Raw genomic sequence first — 21,085 nt, 5'->3', positions numbered from 1 at the left:
TTTTTTTTTTTTGGTTTAATAAAACAATTATTTTGAACGAAACATGTATGGTAAATATAATATTTGTTAATTAAAAATAAAATAAAATCACAAGCATACAAATGCTAGTTACACTTGACCAGATGAAATGCAAATGCTGTTTAAAATTTTATTAATAAATTTTATTAGCATAATAGTGTGTTAAACATTAAACATCGAATAAAAAGTGCTTGTTAGGATAGTCCAATTTGCTAAAATTAACAAAAAAAAATCTAATAATATGCACCAAAATACTACTTACTATAGATTGCATTTAATTTATTTATTTGTAAAATTTTGTTTTTAATAGTAAAATTCAGACTCGAAATAGTTGTTTAATATAATATAAATATATATCAATACGATATTTTAAATATAAATATTAAATTGTAGTGTAATATAATAAATAAAAAATAAATATTTAATTTGATTTTTTTTTTTGTAAAAGAAAAAAATTTAAATAGTAAAATCAAAAGTAAACTTTTACAAGTAAACACTGTCTTAATTTGTTAGAAACTTTAAATAAAATAGTATATTTAATTTCTTTATGTATATTGCCACATTGATTTTTTTTTTTTATTTTATTAATACCAGAGCACACACAATAGTCGGTTGTTAAATGTGCCTCCACTTGTGATGTGGGTTGAGTCACATTCACCTGTTTTATTGACCAAAGCGTCTCATCCATCTATTTTATCTGACCAAACGTGTTTTATCTGATCAAAGCTCTCATCCATCTGATCAAAGCAGTCTTATCCACCTGTTTTATCCGACAAAAATATTTTTTTAAAAAAATTGAACACAGTAGTTGACTTTTTCCGTTTTGACTGAAAGAAGCCGTCTATTGCATAAAAATCTGACTCAAGTACCTTCCATTTTTACTTTGAAAAATGAATTAACTTCATATAACTTTATATTTTGGCTCGACAAAAGTCTTGTTGCAGGACATGAATGACAACTTGAGCTAGTACGTGTGCTCTAAGGTGATTCTTTATTAGAGTAGTCCTCCAACTCGACAATCATGCAAAATTAGTCCTCTAATGTTCTATAATAAATCAGGTGGGCTTGTGACAAAATCACTTAATAGGTTTTAATTTTATGACTCATTGGATAAATTGTATTTTAGTTTTGTAATTGATTTATATGATTATAGTATTGTAACCAAAGCTTGTATACGTTTGGTCCTACAATTGTAAGAATTTGACAGAAATGATCCCTGTGTCAAAGAATTGCTACATTGTCGTTGAATAGATTCAGGTGCTAATTTGACGCTAATGTAGCTGATAAATGCCACATCAATGTAGACTCTTTGTTACTAACAGATTAGCCACGTCAACGTCAAATCAGTACCAACAAGCCTGCTCAGCGACAACGAAGCAATTCGCCAATTCCAATGACGGACAACTATTTTTCCTAAATTAGCAAGGTATTAATTTTCTTTTGAAAAAATATATTGAAAAGTTTTTGAAAAAAAAATTAAAAAAATCCAAAGATTAAATATTAAGAAAAAAAATTCTACAAAATTATATAAATATAAATCAACAAAATTATATAAAAAAAATTAAATAATAATAATAAAAATAAAAGATTGAGGCGGTAAATTAATAAAAGAAAACACACAATTTTATTATTTTAAGGAAGAACAAATTCAACATAAAAAAAAAAAAAGTCTACAGCTATTAAAAAAAAAATCTTTTCAATATCTTAAAATAAATTATTACTATTATTGAAAATTATATATATATAATAAAAAAACATAAGAAAACAATTTTCAATCCATTCTAAATTTTTTAAAAAAATTAAATACTATCTATTAAATAATTAATTGATTATCCGATCTTTTTAAAAATATCAATCCACGAACAACACAACTTCACCATTAATTCAACCTTCGCCTACGAAGCTCCCTTCAAAGTCCAACCATTTAATCTAGAAATGGGATACTCCTTCCCGCCATAATTAACAGCCATTACCGAAAAAACAAAAAAAAAAAAAACCCTTTAGCCGATCATGCTCTCCTCTCCTCAACATTAACATTTCTGCGCTTTCTGAAATCGTAACTGTTGATATATATATAGTATATATATATTTATATATTGATATATATATTCTACCTAATATATCTCTTGTATAAATATAATATTGTATCCTAATTGTGTTTAATGAAAATAGAGTTTATTCCATAAATCGTAACATGGTATCAGAGCCATCCTTTTTCCCGACTAAATCGAAACAACCCACGAATTCCAGATAGCATATTTCCGATCACTTCCGACCGTCACCGCCACCACCATCGTCTTCGCCGTCACGAGACCGGCCGGACGCCGGAACAGTTCGGCGAACGGCGGCGCGTGAGAGTCACACGCGCCCGACGTGTTTTTCCGGCCGGACGCCTCGCGGGCGCGTGGGGGCGCGTGCGGCGGCCGTTGGCGGCGATCTTTGCACCGTCGTGTTCGGAATTTGATTTCCTCCGCTATGGTATCTTCACTTCCTCGGTTTGAGCAGTTTTTTGTATCCGGTTGACTTTTTGTGTTTCGGGTTTTGATTCGGTTTCTTTCGTTTCGGCTTTCGGCTTGAGGTTTGAGATTCTGTTTTCTCTTAAGTTTCTATGGAAAAGATGGATGTACATATTCCGATCAATGTTGTTTTGTCTGGAGATAATTACAGTTTGTGGGCACAATCGATGAAAAGTTTTTTGATAGGTCGGAAATTGTGGCGAATTGTTACGGGAGATATAGTTGCCCCCATTGCTCCAGTCTCTATAGGAGAAGTTACGCCTACCGCCACAGTTGTTGAATCTTATATTGAAAAATTGGAAGATTGGGATAGTAAAAACCATCAAATTCTCACTTGGTTGCGCAATACTTCCACTCCGGCGATCCATGTTCAGCTTGCCCAATTTGACACTGCCAAGGCAGCGTGGGATTTCTTGGCAGTCCGCTTCCGTGCTACTGGTTTGGCACATTATTATCAGTTATGGAGCACTCTCCACGATCTAAAACAGGAACCAGGACAATCTATCAACGACTTCCTTGCCCAAGTGCAACCCCTTTGGCATCGGTTGGATCAAGCAGAGATCAGTCCTGATCATCTTCGCCTCATTCAGGTCTTAATGGCTTTGCGTCCAGAGTATGAGGCAGTTCGTGCCTCTTTGTTACATCGGCATCCACTTCCTACCTTGGATGCAGCTATTCAGGAGATTCTGTTTGAGGAAACTCGTCTCCACCTAGCTAAGGCTCCTCAGCTTGACTCTGCTCTTGCGGTCACTGCCCGAACTCCTACTCAGAGTCGTTCTCATCGTTGCAAAAGATGTCAGTCCTCTGATCATGACTTCGGTCATTGCCCAAAGGTGGAGTGTCACTACTGTCATGTTTTAGGCCATACTATACAGTATTGCCCCACTAGACCACCTCGCTCTGGAAGTAGTAACTACAAGCCTCGGAATTCTCGTGGACCTCAGTCTGGTACCTCCTCTGTCACAGCCTCTGCTGCGCCTGCGCCTGCGCCTCCTACGATTCAGGACCTGGAAGCTCTTCTTAAACAGGTTCTATCTTCCAATACCGCCATGTCTACCACATCAGGTAACTCTCCTTGGTATTTTGATTCTGCTTGCAGTAATCATATGACCTCTGATATACGCCTTATGACCTCCACATCCACCGCACCATCCTTACCCCCTATCCTTACTGCCGATGGTACCCATATGCGCATCACCCATACCGGACATACATCCACCTCATCCTTATCCCTCCCTGACACATATTGTATCCCTCAATTAACCTTAAATCTGATTTCCGTTGGTCAATTAGTTGATCAAGGTCTCACCGTGTTATTTTCTTCTACTGGTGTGCAGGTTCAGGACGCGCAAACCGGGCGGACTCTTGGGAAGGGCCGGAAGACGGGCCGCTTATTTGAACTTACGTCACTCCAGGTCCCTCGTCCCTCTATCTCAGCTGCCACCACCTCTACACCATCCTGCCTTCAGTGGCATCGTCGTCTCAGTCATGCGTCTTCCAATAAAGTCAGGTCCTTGATTAGTCAGGGTAGTTTGGGTTCTGTTAAGTTTGAGTCTTTTAATTGCGTAGATTGTTCGTTGGGAAAACAACCTGCTCTGTCGTTTCCTCATAGTACTTCCATTGCGGATACTCCATTCTCTTTAGTTCACTCGGATATTTGGGGACCTTCGCCCACTGTGTCTATGAATGGTTCTCGTTATTTTGTGATTTTTATTGATGACTATTCTCGTTTTACATGGATTTACTTTCTGCGGCATCGCTCTGAACTTCCATCTATTTATATGACCTTTGCTAAAATGATACATACCCAATTTTCCTCTACTATAAAAACTCTCCGCACAGATAATGCTCTTGAGTATACTGATACATCATTTCTTAGTTTCTTATCTGATCAAGGTACTGTTGTCCAACGCTCCTGCCCATACACCTCTCCACAAAATGGTCGCGCCGAACGCAAACACCGTCATATCCTTGATACAGTCCGCACCCTTCTCTTATCAGCCTCTTGTCCAGATCGCTTTTGGGGAGAAGCCGCACTCACCGCTGTCCACACTATAAATCGTGTCCCTTCCTCTGTCCTAGGTAATGTCAGTCCTTTTGAAAGACTATTTAATCGTACCCCTGATTATAGTCTTCTCCGCCCTTTCGGTTGTGTCAGTTTTGTCCTCCTCCCTCCTCATGAGCGCACTAAGTTAGAACCTCGCGCTCGTCTGTGTTGCTTCCTGGGCTATGGGTTAGAACATAAGGGTTATCGTTGTTGGGATCCTATTTCCAATAGGCTACGTATTTCTCGTCATGTCACATTTTGGGAGGATACCAAATTCTCTTCCTTGTCTCACTTCCGAGTCCCCTTTGATCGTTCGTCTCCGTTCTTTACCTTGTCCTCTCCACCCCTATTCCCTTCCAGTGACACGGCTCCGTCTCCATCTCCCGCTCCTAACGCTGTCTCGGTTGCGCCTCCTGAACCGCAGCTGATCCCCGAGCCTACTCTTGCTCTCGACTCCGATACATCACCACCACTAGAGCCTGACACGACTTCGATCTCAGCCCCTGATCCTGGCCCTCGTCGCTCCACTCGGGTTAGTCACCTTCCTACTCACTTACTTGATTATCACTGCCTCTCTGCCACCTTGTCCCATCATGAGCCCAGGACCTTTCGTGAGGCGTATGCGGATCCGTTGTGGCGGCAGGCTATGTCTGAGGAGTTGCAGGCTTTGGAGAAAACACATACGTGGGATATGGTTGATCTTCCCCCTGGCAAGAAACCTATTGGCTGCAAGTGGGTATTCAGAATCAAAACTAACTCTGATGGATCTATCGAGCGCTACAAGGCACGTTTGGTAGCCAAAGGCTACACCCAGCAGTATGGTATCGACTATGAGGAGACATTTGCCCCGGTTGCTCGTCTCACCTCTGTCCGCTGTCTTATCGCCATCGCTGCCGCTCGTCGGTGGCCCCTACATCAGCTTGATGTCAAGAATGCGTTCTTGCATGGTGATTTATCCGAGGATATCTACATGTCTCCTCCTCCTGGTTTTCCTACCTCTTCCAAGGTATGCAAACTTCGCCGTGCCCTATATGGTTTGAAACAGGCACCTCGAGCTTGGTTTTCGAAATTTAGCTCTGCTCTACTCCAGCTTGGCTTTACTTCTAGTGATCATGATTCGGCTCTCTTCCTTCGACGTGGGTCAGCTGGAATTACTATTTTATTGCTTTATGTGGATGACATGATTATTACGGGAGATGATGCTTCAGGTATCTCCGAGTTGCAAGCTCATCTAAACCGCCACTTCGAGATGAAGAGTTTAGGGCCTCTTCGGTACTTCCTAGGACTTGAGATCTCCGACACCTCCGACGGATATTATCTCTCTCAAGCCAAGTATGCCTCCGACCTCCTATCTATTGCCGGTCTCACTGACTCCAAGACTGCTCCTACACCTCTTGATTCTGACTGTCGTCTTACTCCGATGGACGGCGTTCCCCTTGATGATCCGACTTTGTATCGTCAGCTAGTGGGAAGTCTCATCTACCTGACTGTCACTCGACCGGATATTGCTTATGCCGTCCATATCGTCAGTCAGTTTATGTCTGCTCCTCGGACGACTCATCATTCTGCTGTCCTACGGATTCTCCGGTACGTCAAAGGTACCCTGCTTCATGGACTTCATTATTCCGCTCGATCCTCCTTAGTTTTGACCGGGTATTCTGACGCTGATTGGGCGGGAGATCCCTCTGATCGCCGCTCGACCACCGGATTTTGCTTCTTCCTTGGCGACTCGCTTATTTCATGGCGCAGCAAGAAACAGACGGTTGTCTCCCGGTCCAGTGCAGAGTCTGAATATAGAGCCCTTGCCGATACCGCTGCTGAGCTTCTATGGCTTCGCTGGCTTTTGGCTGATCTTGGAGTGCCTCAGCCCTCTGCCACTATTATCCATTGCGACAGTCAGAGCGCCATGAAGATTTCGACAAATGATGTCTTCCACGAGCGTACGAAGCATATTGAGATCGACTGTCACCTTGTACGTCATCACGTTGCTCATGGAAGCATCTCCTTGTCTCCTATTTCCTCTGCTGATCAGACGGCCGACGGATTCACCAAACCTCACCTTCCCGGCCGTTTTCAGTCATTTTTGAACAAACTCAAGTTGGGCTCCACCGTTCCACCTTGAGTTTGAGGGGGGATGTTGATATATATATAGTATATATATATTTTATATATTGATATATATATTCTACCTAATATATCTCTTGTATAAATATAATATTGTATCCTAATTGTGTTTAATGAAAATAGAGTTTATTCCATAAATCGTAACAGTAACAAAAAGAAATCAATAAACATCATCCATTGTTCTTATGTTCTAAAGTAGCTCGGAAAATTCTTACTGCATTAATGGAAAGGTTTGATGCAGAATAACGATCCTTGGCCACTTTAGCACATCAGTCATCCGGCCCGAAAATAGCACCAGGCTCGACTATGTAGTTTACAATTTCGGGAACATATTCGAGCATCTTCTGCTTTTCTAAAGGGTCCCGTAGGATACTTCTCCTGTCAATGTACTCGAAGAAAGTAAGGAAAATGAAAGTTAATTCGGGTAATGAAACGACAATGGCGAATAATTATGAAAGGATATTCTTCCCTCCACCCTTTCTCATTGGCGCGATCCATGAGTTTCTGCAGCAAGGCCAGCTCGTCAGTGATCTTCTGCATGCATTTTTAACAAACGATGAGATAGGAAACCTTCAAGTTCCGTAAGGGGTGCTTGATTGATCGATCGAACAATGTAATGAAAGTTGAAACAGAGATGAAAATTCAGCAATCGAGACATAAGTAGGTAGGAAATCATCCTAAAATGTAATTAGAATGTAAAAGTCACGAAGCATACGTTAATTCATTCGATCCTTGACAATAAGCTTCGCCTTCTTTTCCGTATCAGTCTGTCGAAAAACAACAATAGGTTCATATAAAAGCCAAAAACCGGACAAACATTAATAAAAATGTACTACAGGCACAAGAATCTTGCAAAGATCATATGAAATCAAATAATTTAAGCAATATATTTTAGCAGATGTGAAATGGAAAATTTTCAACAACATAGCAGCATCAGCATATGTCAATTATAAATTTTATAGGATACCTTCTGCTTCTGCTTCTGCTTCTCCTAATCTATAGTTATTAGTTTTCGAAATTCAATTATTACATATTCAACTTCAAACTTGACAGAAATTAAAACTCTTCCTTTAAGAAACAAAGATGCTGCTCATTTTAGACTATCTATTAAATCTTTGTCCGTGTAGATATCACGAATATACTCACGAGCGTTGGCCTTTCTAGCTGACCGGATACGACTTTCTTCCTCAAAACTTCACATTCTTCCTGTGGATAAAAATGGGGGAAGAAGATAAAACATCAGAAGAAATGCGGCGAATTAAGATACAACTTTATATTTAAAAAGAAGCGCCGTAGAGTGTGTCATTGTCTCAATGAGTAAAACAACATCCGATAAAACTTTTAACTTAAGTGATCTTAAATGAGAACCCAAAATGATCGATATGTGAAGCGCATACAGAGCAATTGCCTTTACACTAAAAATATGAGGTCTCTGTAATTTAAGTTCGATTTTCTTTTCTTTTTCTTATGGATGATATGGGAAGGAATTGAATTTACCAATACATTGGATTAATTTTAAGTACCTCGGTGAAATCCTCCTCCGATAAGTTATTGATGGAAGTTTCTTCGGGTACATCAGCGAACTGAAGAACAGTCTCATCATTACTTTCACCATTTGGGAGGTTTTTGACGCCTGAAATGAAAAAAAAAAAATCGAAGATGTACAAGATAAGAAAATGATCACATCGATGAACTAGTTTTGAAATCTCTAGGACAAAGCACAATCAAATAATCCATCTAACCTTGGATCTGCATGAGCTTGAAAGAATGCAGCGAACGCCGATCTTTGGGATTTAAAATGATACGGACATAGCAGCCGACAACCTTCTCTTCAAAGGATTCAGGCTGCTTAAGGAGTTCGCGTACCAAACCTTTCTTCAAGTACAAAAGTTCGATGTTCTTCGGTACAATTGCTGCATCACATAGAGGGAGGGGAACAGAATCTTCATCTTTCTTCCGAGCTTTATTCTCTGTTTCTTCCTCCGGCTCCCTTTTCCGTTTGTTATTATTGTTTTGTGAATAACATGCCCGAATTTTCGCAGCCAGGATATCTCTTGAATGAAGTCCTACTTCTTTTTTATGGATTTTGAAATAACTCTCAAATAAACCCTCGGGGCTATACGGATCGAAGTAATAATAATGGTAACCTTTCTGCAGTGAAACAAACAATAAGATGAGAATAGAAACATAAAACAGTTTGACTAGTGAAATGTCTTCGCTAAAATTTGCGGAAACCATACCCCGTCCTCGTTGAGAATCTGAACAATATCTAGGCAAGTACTGCAAAATCCATATCTCCCTTTAACTTGTGAAAAATCTGAATCATAAACGCAGCGCGGGCAGACTGCATATTTGCAGGTGTAGCAAAAGAAGGCAGAAGCTTCGCTGCAATTGTAGCAAGTGTGTCGATCTGAAAATTTCCATTATACACATCGCAAAAGGATATAATGAGTTTCGCTAATGGTGTAAAGAGACGAGAATAAAATCATTTTCATTCGACAGTTTTCATCTTAAAAAAATGGTTGTAGTAATTTAGTCGGTACACATAAAAAATATATATCGGTAGCACATGAAGTATAAACCAACAATAAAATAGATCGATGGCGAAAACAAGTAATGGATGTTGGATTAATTACCACATTCCCATTTCTGTTCGCTTTCCCAAAATGATGCATCCTTGTTCATACAATATCCATGGTAAACTTTCCAACAACCCCCGAAAGAGATACATATACGTTATTGATGATTCATGTAGACGTTGAGAATATGTTAGCTAGAACTATTATTATAAATGATCGATCATAAAGTAAACAAGAAAACTCTTTATGATTGCGGTAACCGATATAAAATTGTCAAAATAAAAATGTGCTCAGACAAAACAATCTAGACAAAAAAAAAAAAATACACTCGTTATGCAACCGACATATAAATGACAAAATAAACGTACCTGATCTAAAATGACAAAAACATACTAGCATTCATCACATCATTATTGATCTAGAAGAAACAGGAAAACTCTTTGACTGACATAAAAATCAACAAAATAAAAAGTGTGAGAATAATCTTAAATCGACAAAACAATCTAGCATTCACCGAATCACCATCAGTCTAGAAAAAACCAAAAAATATCTTTACGAAAGCATTAACTGCCATAAAATCGACAAAATAAAAAGTGCTCAAAAAAATCTTACATCTAGCTGCACCAACAACAACCACCCCATATGGATAACCTTAAACACACACAATCCAAACTGCATATGCCAAACTTCTTCCCACACTCACTCCATCATGTTTTCAAACTTGGAATCTTATATCCTTAAAACATACAATCTATAAAATAGGCAAAAAAAAAATTTCCAGTAAAAATGCAGTTGATATTATTTCCTGTGTATTCTTCTTTTATATTATTTTATATAACCTTTTTATATTTATAAATTACACCCTAATTTTAATTTATTTTTGCAATATAATCCAAATATACATAATTACACATTATATATCACTTTTCCAAAGGTAAAATTATATTACTTAAAAAAAATAAAAAATTATACATTATTTTTTTTAAAAGTAAAATCACGTATCATTTTTTTAAAAAATAACAAAAATACACAAATACCACAAAACATCACACAAACTCCACTCCAAAAATAAAATCTACAGTATTACTCCAAAAATAAAGTAACATTGTACCCCGGCATGAACGGGGGACCCTCCCCCCCTAAATTTTGGGCAATCCGTCACATTTTTGCAGTGGGTTGGAGCTGCTAATCCCCAAAAAGCCAAAAATCACTAAATTAACTAGCACTAACATTTAACATGAGATTTAAAAATTAGGTAAAGATTGTTGATAGGGCACAACAGATTAAGATACCAGAAAGGCAAAATCAAGCAGTGATATATGCAAACAAATACAATACAGCTCCCAAATGACACAGATTTTCACGCCCACAAAGGGATTCAAACCACAAATAAAAACAATATATATATATATATATATGATAATTACGGGTAATCACAGGGGCGAAAACCCCCTTTCTCAAACCCAAACGTGTCTTTGCATACGAAGCACATCTTTTCGTGAAGCTCTTGTTTGTTTTTCTTCTCGCCGGAAACTTCCCCCTTCTTCTCCATTCTTATTAACCTCAGAAATTCTAAAACACAAACAAACAACACAGATAAACTTAAACTGCTGCCAAGGTCGCAAGGCAAGACGCAGAGAGAAATGAAGAACGGTTGCGTACATGAATACATACATACGTATATACGTACACACATACAGATACAAAGCATGGCATGACGTCGTAAGAGGAGACGGAGAGAACGAGAGCAACGGACAGGCTGACGCGTGTCCCTTAATGTATCTAATTTTTATTATGTATATTTAATATTTTGATGGTTATTCTCTTTTATAATAATATTTAATATTTTATTTATTCTGTCATTTTTTTTAAATATTATACACTTTAATTTTATTTTAAAATTTTAAATTTATAATTTTTAAAATTTTAATTATACTAGCTATTTTAATTTAAATTTAAAATTATTTTTATTAAATAATACTAATTATTTTCACTAATATATTTTTAATTATTTACTAATTATATTTCTTCTAAATTTTCGTGTTGAGACATAATATCCGGAACGGAAGAAGTACAAATTAATAATATAAAAATAAATTAAAAAAAATGCAAACAAATCTTTAAAATTATACTTATGTTAGTAAAATATTTATAATAACTGTAACTATTATAAAAGTATAGATTATTCATTTGTTAAGAAACAAAAAATAATAGCATTATATATTATAAGTATGCACTTGCTAGAAGTAAGTCTTTGAAATTTTCAAACTTATTTTAATTAATTTTGAAAATCGAAATTTTTATTAATCTCGAAAATTTCGAACCTATTTTGATTAGTTTTGAAAATTTCGATATTTTAAGTCTACTTCTTAATCTATTTTAATTAGTTTCGAAATTTTCCAAACTAACAAACAATTTAAATTCCTCCACTACTATAAATTAATTAATTATGATTTTGATTTTATATAAATATATTTCTATAATTTATTTATTGTGTAAAAATATTTGAATAATAATTGTTTAAATTTTTACAATATAATTTAAATAATAAATTTAATAAGTAATATAATTATAAGTAAAATAAATAGTTTCATATTTTCAAATTTTTCTTTAAAAAAAAATTTGAAACTTAAAAAACAAAAAATAAAAAAAGAATATATATATACATATATAATTTTAAACTACCTTACCCTAATTTTAAAAGCTTTCAATATTTAAATTCTATAAAATTTTCTCCTTAATCTAGGGTACCCTAAATTTTAAAAATTTCAATATTAATTTTATTTTTCAAAAAAATTAAATATAAATTTCACTCCTAAATTACTATTTTTATTTTTAAAAAATTCAAATATAATTTTTTTTTAAAAAAAAAATATCAAAAATATAATAACTTTAAAAAAAAAAAAAAAAAAAAAAAAAACTATACAAATAACCACCATTTACTCCCATATTATTTTTTTTTGTATCATTTGTTTCTTCCTTCGTTAATTGCTTCATCTTCTTCCACTTTATTATCTCAATGTCCTCCTCCTTCTCAGCCGAAACACTCCTCTTTCTTTTTCTTCTTCTTCGGCAGGCGGCGCCACCAGCTGTTGTGCTCCTCTTTCTTTCTTCTCCGGTGCGGCTGCTCCAGCCGGCAGGCGGCAGCAATGGACTAATATATATATTTTAAAATAAAATTTAAAGTTTTCGAGGCCAGTGGTATAATATATATTTTTTTACAATAGAAATTTTTTAAATTTGATTCGGAAATTTTGAGACTAATTTGCATAGTTTCAAAATTTACGAAGTTCCTTTTTTTTTTTGGAATTTGCGAAGCATCTTGTTTGGAAATTCCGAAACTATTCGAATTAGCTTCAAAGATTCTTAGGCTACACAAACGGCAGTAAAAAGTCAATCACTGGACTGTTTTCGAAACTATGTCTAAGGCTATTAAGAAATAAGTTCGAAAACAGTTCATTTTTTAAACTAATTTTTCAAAGCAAAAAAACCAATTTTTCTTGGTAGTGATATCAATACAACACGAAAATCAGTACCAAATAATCAATGCCCAAAATAAGTATGAATTAAATCCAAGATAACAGGGACCAAAACAATTTGGTCAAAATAAAGAATCAAATTAATAAATGAGGGAGAAAAAAAAAAAAATGAAAAAAAGGAGAATGGATATATAAATATTATTTTGGTAGTTGTACACTATCAATTCAAAAAATTTCTCTTTTTATTAAAAATAATAATATTTTATTGTCAATTTTTTTGTATTATATAAAATACATATTGATATGTTTTTTTATTATTTAGTTTTTTAAAAAGTATTTAGCTATAAAAAAAAATAGATAATTCAATCAACTGCAACCTCATTTGAATGACAAAAGAAATTGATATTAAAAATATGTTATTATTATTATAGTATTTTATAAAATTTATAATAATAAATAAGATAATAAAAATAAAAATTTAGATTAATAATTTTTTTATTTTTGATTTATTACTTTATTTTTAGAAAAATAGTTAATAAATAAACTTATTTACTTAATATTTTTAGATAAATTTATTTTTTATATTAATTATGAAAACTTGTGTTATAATTTAAAAAATAGTAATATTTTGTAAGCGACTAAAGTATATATACTATATTCATTTGAATATATATTGCATATTTTATAATATTTATAGAAAATTGTGTCATAAAAAATTATTAGAAGAACAAATCCAATGCTTCTATAAATTTTTCTACAGAAAAACATACTAAAGAAATCAATGTTTCTATAATTTTTTCTACAAAAGACATGCTAAAAAAATCAATGCTTCTATAAAATTTTCTACAATATTTATAATATTATTCTAATAAAATATTATTAATTAATATGATTATATATAATATCTTTTCATATAAATAAGTAAATAAAATAATAACGATGTTATAATTAATATGAAAAAATATTTTTTTTTATATATAGTGTATTTAAATATAAAAAATATATTTGATGAATTAGTATAGCATTTGTTATTCCTCATTTCATATAATTTGTTCATTTGGTACATTCCACATATAATTTGTTCATTTGGTACATTCGATTTATCCTTTTTTTTAATATATATAAAAATTATACATTTTAATCACATTTTAAAATTTATAATTTATAATTTATAAATTTTTTATTTTAATCAAACTATTTAGTCATTTTAATCTTAATTTATAATTATATTTATTAATATATTATTAATTACTTATTAATTACACAATATTTAAAACTCAAATTTTGTACCTCAGATGGACAAATTAGCTAGAAAGTATTAAAAAAAATTAAATAAGAAATATATATTCAAAAAATTAGGAAAATAAATAAAATAATAATAAATATTATAAAATTATAAAATAAGAGTACAGGATAACAAAAATAAGTATTATAAAATTAAATTTTTTTATTTTAATATAAAAATTATTATTATAAAATACAGAAACAAATGTAAAAATAAAATTACTGTAACTTTCTTCTCTTTTATTTAGTGCTAGTTTAATACTTCAGCACAACATTAAAAAAAAAAAAAAAAAAAAAAAAAAAAAAAAAACTCATTATATATAAATATAGTATACATATTTATATATTTTAAACTTTTTTTTAATCTTAAGCCCTAGACAAGGGCTTTTTCATCTTGGGTCGACTGTCTTTTGCGTCATCCTCCAGAATATCTGTCACACATAATTTGCCTCGTGTAATTTGTCTGTCAGACCAAAGATTTACCGATGGGTACTTTCGAATAACAGTTTCGAATTCTCAAGATCATATAAAAAAAAAAAAAAAACTTGTAAAAAGGCTTCGAGCGGACGTGCTCTAGTCAAATCATTCTTTTACACGTACAGTCGAACACAACTTGTAAAAGGCTCCGAGAGTCGCCCTCATTCGGAAGCTTTAGTAGCCGAGCCACTTCCGCGAAGCCGGCGTGTTCAGCCGCCACCGTTTCTTCCTTCACCTCGCCTTTCATTTCATGTCTTGGAACAATGTTAAACCGCGGCGCGAGCGCCCATTGCATCGCCCAAATCGCTAGAGGTCGCATGTACCCGAGTGATCGATACTCCCCTTCAAAGTTCCACCCCTCGGGCGTCTGGAAGGCGTATCTATCGAACAAAATTCAATTTTAAATGACCGTCTCACCTAAAAGTTCAGTTCAGTTCAGTTCAGTTAAATATTAACTCACCCTTTACCCGTGTCGGACCAAGCCACTTCGTACGCGCCGACCGCGGTTCCAAACGCCGTGTCGATCATGTTCTCGTGAATCATGCACGCAGCAACTCCGTACGTAACTCCGCTCCAGATTTCCCGCGACTGTAGCGTGCACGTATCCGGCTTCCCGTCCGGCAGCATCCCGTTCGACGCTCCCACCCTCCCGTCTTTCACTCTCATCACGTTGAAATTGTAGATCTTGTCGAGTGCTTTCCGCGCCTTCTCTTCATCGACAATGGGTTGAAGGCCGCAAGCTCGAGCATACCTGCAAAACATCATTTGAGTCGACATCGAAAGGAAGATACTAAACGAATAATCGACATTACCATTGTCCCGCCAATTGATCGGCCTGAATCGACGAGCTATTGCTGCTCCCGCTGTCGTCGTAGTTGAAATAAGAACCGTTCCATAGCTTGGCGTACACTTCCTGCGCTTTCCGAAACCGGAACCAGAAATAGTCCTCCGATCCCTTATCCCCGACTACTCGTGCGAGAGCTGAGGCAGCTTGCAAGGCGGCGACCCATAAGCCGCCGCAGTATGCGCTGGTACCGGTAACTGACCATGTGTCGTATGTCTGATCGGGGAATCCTTCGTTCTCTATCATGCCGTCTCCGTCCTTGTCGAACTGATCCATGTAAGCCAACGTGACGTAGACGGATGGCCACACAGCTCGAGCGAAGTCGTTATTGCCCGTGGCGACCACATCTCTGTAAACTTGGAGAACGAACTTCGAATTCAAGTCTTTCCATCGATCCGTGTTGTGAAGATTATAGAAGTTTACTTCGAACCACGGATCGTTCATTCCAATGTCGTGAGGGACTGCGCCAAGGGCCTTTCTCGGGACATTAGTCCCGTCCGTTAAAAGCATCCTCTTCATAGGATCATGCATCATCACCGCAGCCGCGAAGTCTCTCTGCACGCTGAGTTCGAGCTCTGGAAACAACATAGTTAGCGCAAACGACGCGTAGAAATGAACATCGTACGTATTGCACATATGATATTCGATCCCTTCGAAGTAGAGGAACTGCCCAATGTTTTCCTCGCCTTTCTGAAGCAAATTTGTACCCAAAGCAGAAGTCATCGACACAGTAGTGTTAAAATCCTGTGCCAACAAGGCCATCCGGTCGAGGATATTCAGCGCCGTCTTGTTTTGGTTGGATGCATCGGCTCTAACATCTGAATTGCATTTTCCGAGAGAAAACTTTCTTTTCCCGACGGTAAGCAGACTGTGTACCGGCAGCGAACCATCTGTAAAGTTAAAGAAACATAAGATAAAGCTCGATTCGGGCTAATCCAAGCTCCCTCCGAACACAGGTTGCCCTTTGGATATTACCTGTCCAGATTGTTCCCCCGGCGTTGAGATAGTAAAGCTCGTTGAAAAGAGTGATCGGATACCTGCAACACAGCATCGAAGAACACAGAAAGCATTGTCGTGGTCGAGCACAAAATCTGAAACAGCTTACCATTCAGGAAGCCTCTTGTCTTCCAGAATAGGTCTTTGCCATGCTTCGATCTCCGATTCCCAACGGTGATGCTCTGAGGTTTTGGAAATAAAATTTAACAACCACATGTAAACAAAAGTCTCGAAGCAGCGCAGAGAATCGGTAGTTATCATAAGAAACATTCAGGAGCGTACCAACAATGGCATCACGAGCAATATTTGAGGCTGCATCACATTGAGTACCGTAGAATTCGGTGTAACGTCTGATCAAAGTTTCAGCATACGTACTTTCAGCTAACAGAAGTAGCAAGCACATTAACGGCGACGCACAGAAAAGACATATGCAAATCAGTCGTGCACCTGCGATAAGTTCTTCCACCAGGAAAGCTTACTTGCGGGTTAGCCCAAGCTAACGAAAACGTAATGCTTCGATTACTTTCAGCTGGAACTGTGACAGAAGCTGCAACTGCCGCGCCAATTGCTGAACCGGGCTCGGAAGGCTTTGATGTCTCTAGGCAGTCTAGGCGATCAAATGATCCGTACTGGTAAGAAAATGAACAATGCAATGTCAATCGACAGTAACAGATTTATCAATCAGCATTGAAAGAGAGGAATTCATTTGTGCTCGAGGGACAATGAGCATCTTACCTCGTCGATCTCACGCCACATGTCTCTTGCTGTGATGCCCGGGGCATTTCCAGATATCACAAAACACGGACAGTCGGAGACGTGGACTCCATCACTCTTTCGTGCTGCGATTGCATATGTCACTGAGGGCTGTGCCTTTGCAGTGCTGCATCAGTTCACGACAAATTTAGGTTTGTTCTTATATAAGCGCGCGTTATTAGCACCAGAGTTTGCATCAAATCGCTAACGCTTACCTATGGTGCAGCAGAACTCCTTCCACATCATCCTTTGTCCTGAGAAGAAAACACCGGCTTTAAACAGGACTAGATTCACAAGTCGAAGGAAAGAATGATTAGACTCGGAAGACATTCGTGTTTACCTAAATGTCGAATTGTAATGGTGTCCTGTGAGTCCAGAATCGCCACCAACAGAGTTCTAGCAGCACAGAACAGAAAACCATTGAAAACATCCAATCAAATACCACAACACGATACAGCCACAAAATGGCGATTTGTAAAAAGAAGATAACTTACAGCCCAGGTGAAGAGCACGGTGACATCAGCTTCGGTCTTTCCCAAATTCGACAACTGATACAGCCATTACAAACTGCTGTGCATCAATCAAGGTCCTATATTTCTTGGGGATCAAAGGGAAGGAAGCGCAAAGATCTGACAAAGTTTTCTGTACCGTATACGTGAATACTGCCACAGGGTAGCTGCTCTCCTTATAGTTGTGGGGGATGACAGGGGAAATTTGGCGACACACAATGTTTAAAGCCGGATCAGGCTCACCTTCATCGAACAAAAACAGGTAAATATACAAGCAATTGATTCAAGCACAGCAAAATGTCGGCAAGAGAGTGTTTAGATGATCGGAACCATACCTTCATACACTGTCCAAGCCCTCGGATACAATGCATGGTACGTCGACTTCTGCCCTCTCAGATTCCAATTCCACGATTCTATTCCGGGAGCTGAATTGTCGCTACTTAAACACATTGTTCAGAGATGCTGAGTATTTATTCTTTTCGATGAAAATTTATTGTAAGCATTGGAAATGCACCTCACCTTCGAATTTCTGGACTCTTCGGGCACAGCACGCTGGAATATTTTTCACCACTACGCCGTGAAACAAATACCTGAAATAGATAAACATCATCAAAGATAACAACATAAGAGACGAAGATTATCACAAATTGTCAAGAACTAATTAGTTTCTTTCCTTATCCTACATAGTTTTCATTTCATATTATGATCTCATCACATGTCCCCTAGTTGAAAACAAAATACCAATATAAACATGGAAAACTCTAATATAACTTACAGAAAATTGGTTTGCCAAGACTGGTTTACTTTCACAAATCCTAGGAAACAACTGCCAACGTAAAAACTCGCCTTTGTAGCTTCTTCCGATGCTTCCAGCGCTGAGAAAGTAGTGTGTTAGGCCGTAGATCAGCTAATTATGTAGAACTCGCTAAACTAAAATGTAAAGGAGTCTTTCTGCTTTCACTAGACAATCACAACCGGAAAATGGAGCCGGTTGTTCGGAAGACATACAGTTACATAATTGATTCACCATTGATAAGCAACAATTTACAAATGTGCGACTTTTGAAGGAAATGCACCGGGAAAATATGAACTACCACAAGATTTCATCACCCCTTCATCAGGTCGTAATAATCTATAAACCTAGAGAAAAAGATACGAGCAAGAAAGCAACAATATACCCGATGCCACCAACAGGAACACCATGGCAAGATGATGTATGGCGCTTCGTAAATGGATCCATAAATACTTGCTACAAAACATTACAGGCATGAATGTCATTTGTTGCAATGGGCACTGGTGTTAGATAGTAAAAGTGTCAGTTAAATAATAGGTGAAATATTACCCCGCATTCGTATTTTTCCTGTTGGAGGTACCGCCAGAGCCTATAACCTATAGGTGCCTGAAACATTAAACATCGAAGAAAATGTATAAAAGAGGTGCGGAAGCACAAAATTCACAAGCAAAGAACACAAGCATCTGAATTTAACCAACGTTGAGCTGCAGTCATTCTTTTCTCCCAAGAACTATCATATATATATATATATATATTATATCCGTCGATCATCTAAGGATGTAAGAAAGGATAAATTTTCGATACTTGAAAATAATTTTGAAGTGAGGTGAAAAGATTACCAGACTCATTTTCTCTTTGAAACTTAGCTCGAGTTCCACAAGAGCATTCTCCTCAGCACTTAGTTTTCGTTTCCACGTAAGAGATGGAAGCTTCCCGGGATCAACTTCAACCTATAAAAACATACAAACTTACATGCTAAGATAACAACATTTACATCTAACAAAAGGACTCGAAGGCACTAATTAAGCAACAAAAAATAGTGTGGGGTGAACATAGAAGATTAAAAATGGCTCGCTTAGTTCGCAGATACTACCTGATATTGAACAGGACAGAACAGAGGATTCAAAGATTTTATGTACTCCTATTAATTCCATCGGAAGAATGTCTATTCAATGTTAAAAAAGCACAGAGCGGTCCAATCTATCGAGCATGTTGCGGCATTAGTGCCTCGTTTTAAGTAAGTTCGCCACACAATGGGATAAAAATTGATGCGTAAATTTCAACAACTGGACTACAACTCACCATTCAATATACTCAAAGACAAGTGCATTCAACCACAGGAACAAATCAAAAACCAATATCAAGAATTTCAACTCCCAAGCTCCGGCCACACAGCTCACGGCGCTAAAGAGATTTAAAAAGTGAGCAAATCATCAAATTAACCACTATTCCAACAATGAATTTTCCACCAAAGAAATTAACTAGAAACAACATAAAATGTGAGCAAATCCCACAAACAACGGGCAAAAACAACAAATCCTCCCTGCATAACTCTCACAACAACAAGCACTCGCTAGTGTAGTAACAATAACTAAGGAAAGATTCGACTCATTCAACTAAATCCTTACAACTGATATTTTGAATTCTGTACTAATAACAGACCACAGCAAAAACTCAAAATAAACTTAACTTCGATCACAATCAAATCTCCTAACCCCCAAAACATCAATTACTAAAGCTATTCATCCATACAATGCATTTCATCACAACAGAGAATCGAAAAGTTCGTGTGTTAGTGTGTTACAATATACATTTGCATATCTAACGATGAATGATATTTTCTAATTTAATCTTCAAGTCTGTCAAAAGGATTATCTAAATGGACCGAACAAACCTCATCATCATCTCTATGCAAAATCCGGAGCTTTCCTTCGCCATCAACTCCATTCCACGACATATCTCCTGCAAAATTTCCAAACCAATCATGCCCAAAATTGTCACGTCCAACCATCGCCAATTCCGACGAACAAAAGCCACAACAGTTTTTCAATCGAGTAAGAAACCCACAATCAAATAAAAAACCCATACCAAACCCCACAAATCAAAACCCCAAACCTCTTGCAGCAATGCACAATCACAGCCCACGCATCCAAGTCCAGTGGCCGAGATTCCAGCGATCGATAGAAAGCCACGAACACGACGCACGCTTTTCGACGACGCGAAGTAGCCAAACTAAAGCAGAAGCTGCATATAATACATACATACATACATATATATATATAAACGCAGATACAGATGGCCGATGGGTGTAGGGTGGGAACTTTTCCCATTTCTAACCTAAGCATGAAATTATATCTACAAAATTAATTAAATTAATTAATTAAAAAAATTAATTAAAATAATTCGTTTTGTGCGTGTATTAGGCGTGCATTTGGTTTGTGATTGCACGTTTATATTCTGAATTTATTTAAATAAATGCTCCCTCCCTATGATTTAAAAGCTATATATTAAATAATAATATTTTAATTATAAAAATTAATTAAAAGTAATCTAAAGATAAAAAAAAATAATAAAATATTTTTGAAATGATTACTTTGATATTTCAATCATAAAAGTTAATTAAAAGTACTTTAAAGATAGAAAAAAAAATAATCAAATATGTATAT

The 21,085-nt window shown here is 36.3% G+C and overlaps 2 protein-coding genes across 7 annotated transcripts; both read right to left on the bottom strand.

Moving 5' to 3' along the window:
• Positions 1-660: 660 nt before the first annotated feature.
• LOC127262639 (zinc finger CCCH domain-containing protein 44-like) lies at positions 661-10,930 on the bottom strand. 3 transcript variants are annotated; one of them, XR_007841177.1, is made up of 8 exons: positions 9,342-10,930; positions 8,946-9,115; positions 8,448-8,856; positions 8,229-8,338; positions 7,852-7,911; positions 7,421-7,472; positions 6,921-7,239; positions 661-778 (listed from the first exon to the last, which is right to left on the bottom strand). XR_007841177.1 is itself a non-coding variant. In XM_051291425.1 (8 exons), the coding sequence occupies exons 2-7, from the start codon at positions 9,388-9,390 to the stop codon at positions 7,422-7,424; spliced, it is 849 nt and encodes a 282-aa protein (XP_051147382.1). In that variant the 5' UTR covers positions 9,391-9,407; positions 10,712-10,930; the 3' UTR covers positions 6,824-7,239; position 7,421. The 3 variants fall into 3 exon arrangements, 2 of the variants coding, with proteins under 2 accessions (XP_051147382.1, XP_051147384.1); XM_051291425.1 differs by lacking the exon at positions 661-778 and having other exon boundaries at positions 6,824-7,239; positions 9,342-9,407; positions 10,712-10,930; XM_051291427.1 differs by lacking the exon at positions 661-778 and having other exon boundaries at positions 6,824-7,236.
• A 3,426-nt stretch (positions 10,931-14,356) lies between these two features.
• LOC127262637 (uncharacterized) lies at positions 14,357-20,652 on the bottom strand. Of its 4 annotated transcripts, none has more exons than XM_051291422.1 (20): positions 20,508-20,652; positions 20,314-20,381; positions 19,259-19,369; positions 18,969-19,025; positions 18,805-18,875; positions 18,402-18,501; positions 18,146-18,216; positions 17,962-18,065; positions 17,766-17,869; positions 17,612-17,665; positions 17,458-17,513; positions 17,333-17,371; positions 17,100-17,244; positions 16,812-16,993; positions 16,647-16,714; positions 16,474-16,546; positions 16,344-16,405; positions 15,337-16,258; positions 14,985-15,275; positions 14,357-14,904 (listed from the first exon to the last, which is right to left on the bottom strand). In XM_051291422.1, the coding sequence occupies exons 2-20, from the start codon at positions 20,374-20,376 to the stop codon at positions 14,625-14,627; spliced, it is 2,853 nt and encodes a 950-aa protein (XP_051147379.1). In that variant the 5' UTR covers positions 20,377-20,381; positions 20,508-20,652; the 3' UTR covers positions 14,357-14,624. The 4 variants fall into 4 exon arrangements, with proteins under 4 accessions (XP_051147379.1, XP_051147378.1, XP_051147380.1 ...); XM_051291421.1 differs by having other exon boundaries at positions 20,535-20,652; XM_051291423.1 differs by having other exon boundaries at positions 17,962-18,062; positions 20,535-20,652.
• Positions 20,653-21,085: the final 433 nt, after the last annotated feature.

The sequence above is a fragment of the Andrographis paniculata genome, unplaced genomic scaffold (assembly GCF_009805555.1).
Source record: "Andrographis paniculata isolate CXL003 unplaced genomic scaffold, ASM980555v1 Contig65END, whole genome shotgun sequence".
NCBI lineage: Eukaryota > Viridiplantae > Streptophyta > Magnoliopsida > Lamiales > Acanthaceae > Andrographis > Andrographis paniculata.
The sequence above is the reverse complement of the archived record's forward strand: the minus strand, read 5'-3'. Positions and strand labels throughout refer to the sequence as shown.

Excerpts from the sequence above, each read along its gene's own strand:
- LOC127262637 (XM_051291422.1), bottom strand. The coding sequence starts at position 20,376 with ATGTCGTGGAATGGAGTTGATGGCGAAGGAAAGCTCCGGATTTTGCAT. Across the intron at positions 17,870-17,961 it reads GGCTTGGACAGTGTATGAAG|GTGAGCCTGATCCGGCTTTA; the intron begins GTATGGTTCCGA and ends TGTTCGATGAAG. Across the intron at positions 17,666-17,765 it reads TGGCAGTATTCACGTATACG|TTGTCGAATTTGGGAAAGAC; the intron begins GTACAGAAAACT and ends TGGCTGTATCAG.
- LOC127262639 (XM_051291427.1), bottom strand. The coding sequence starts at position 9,390 with ATGAACAAGGATGCATCATTTTGGGAAAGCGAACAGAAATGGGAATGT. Across the intron at positions 8,339-8,447 it reads CAAGCTCATGCAGATCCAAG|GCGTCAAAAACCTCCCAAAT; the intron begins GTTAGATGGATT and ends TTTTCATTTCAG. Across the intron at positions 7,473-7,851 it reads AGCTAGAAAGGCCAACGCTC|ACTGATACGGAAAAGAAGGC; the intron begins GTGAGTATATTC and ends GTTTTTCGACAG.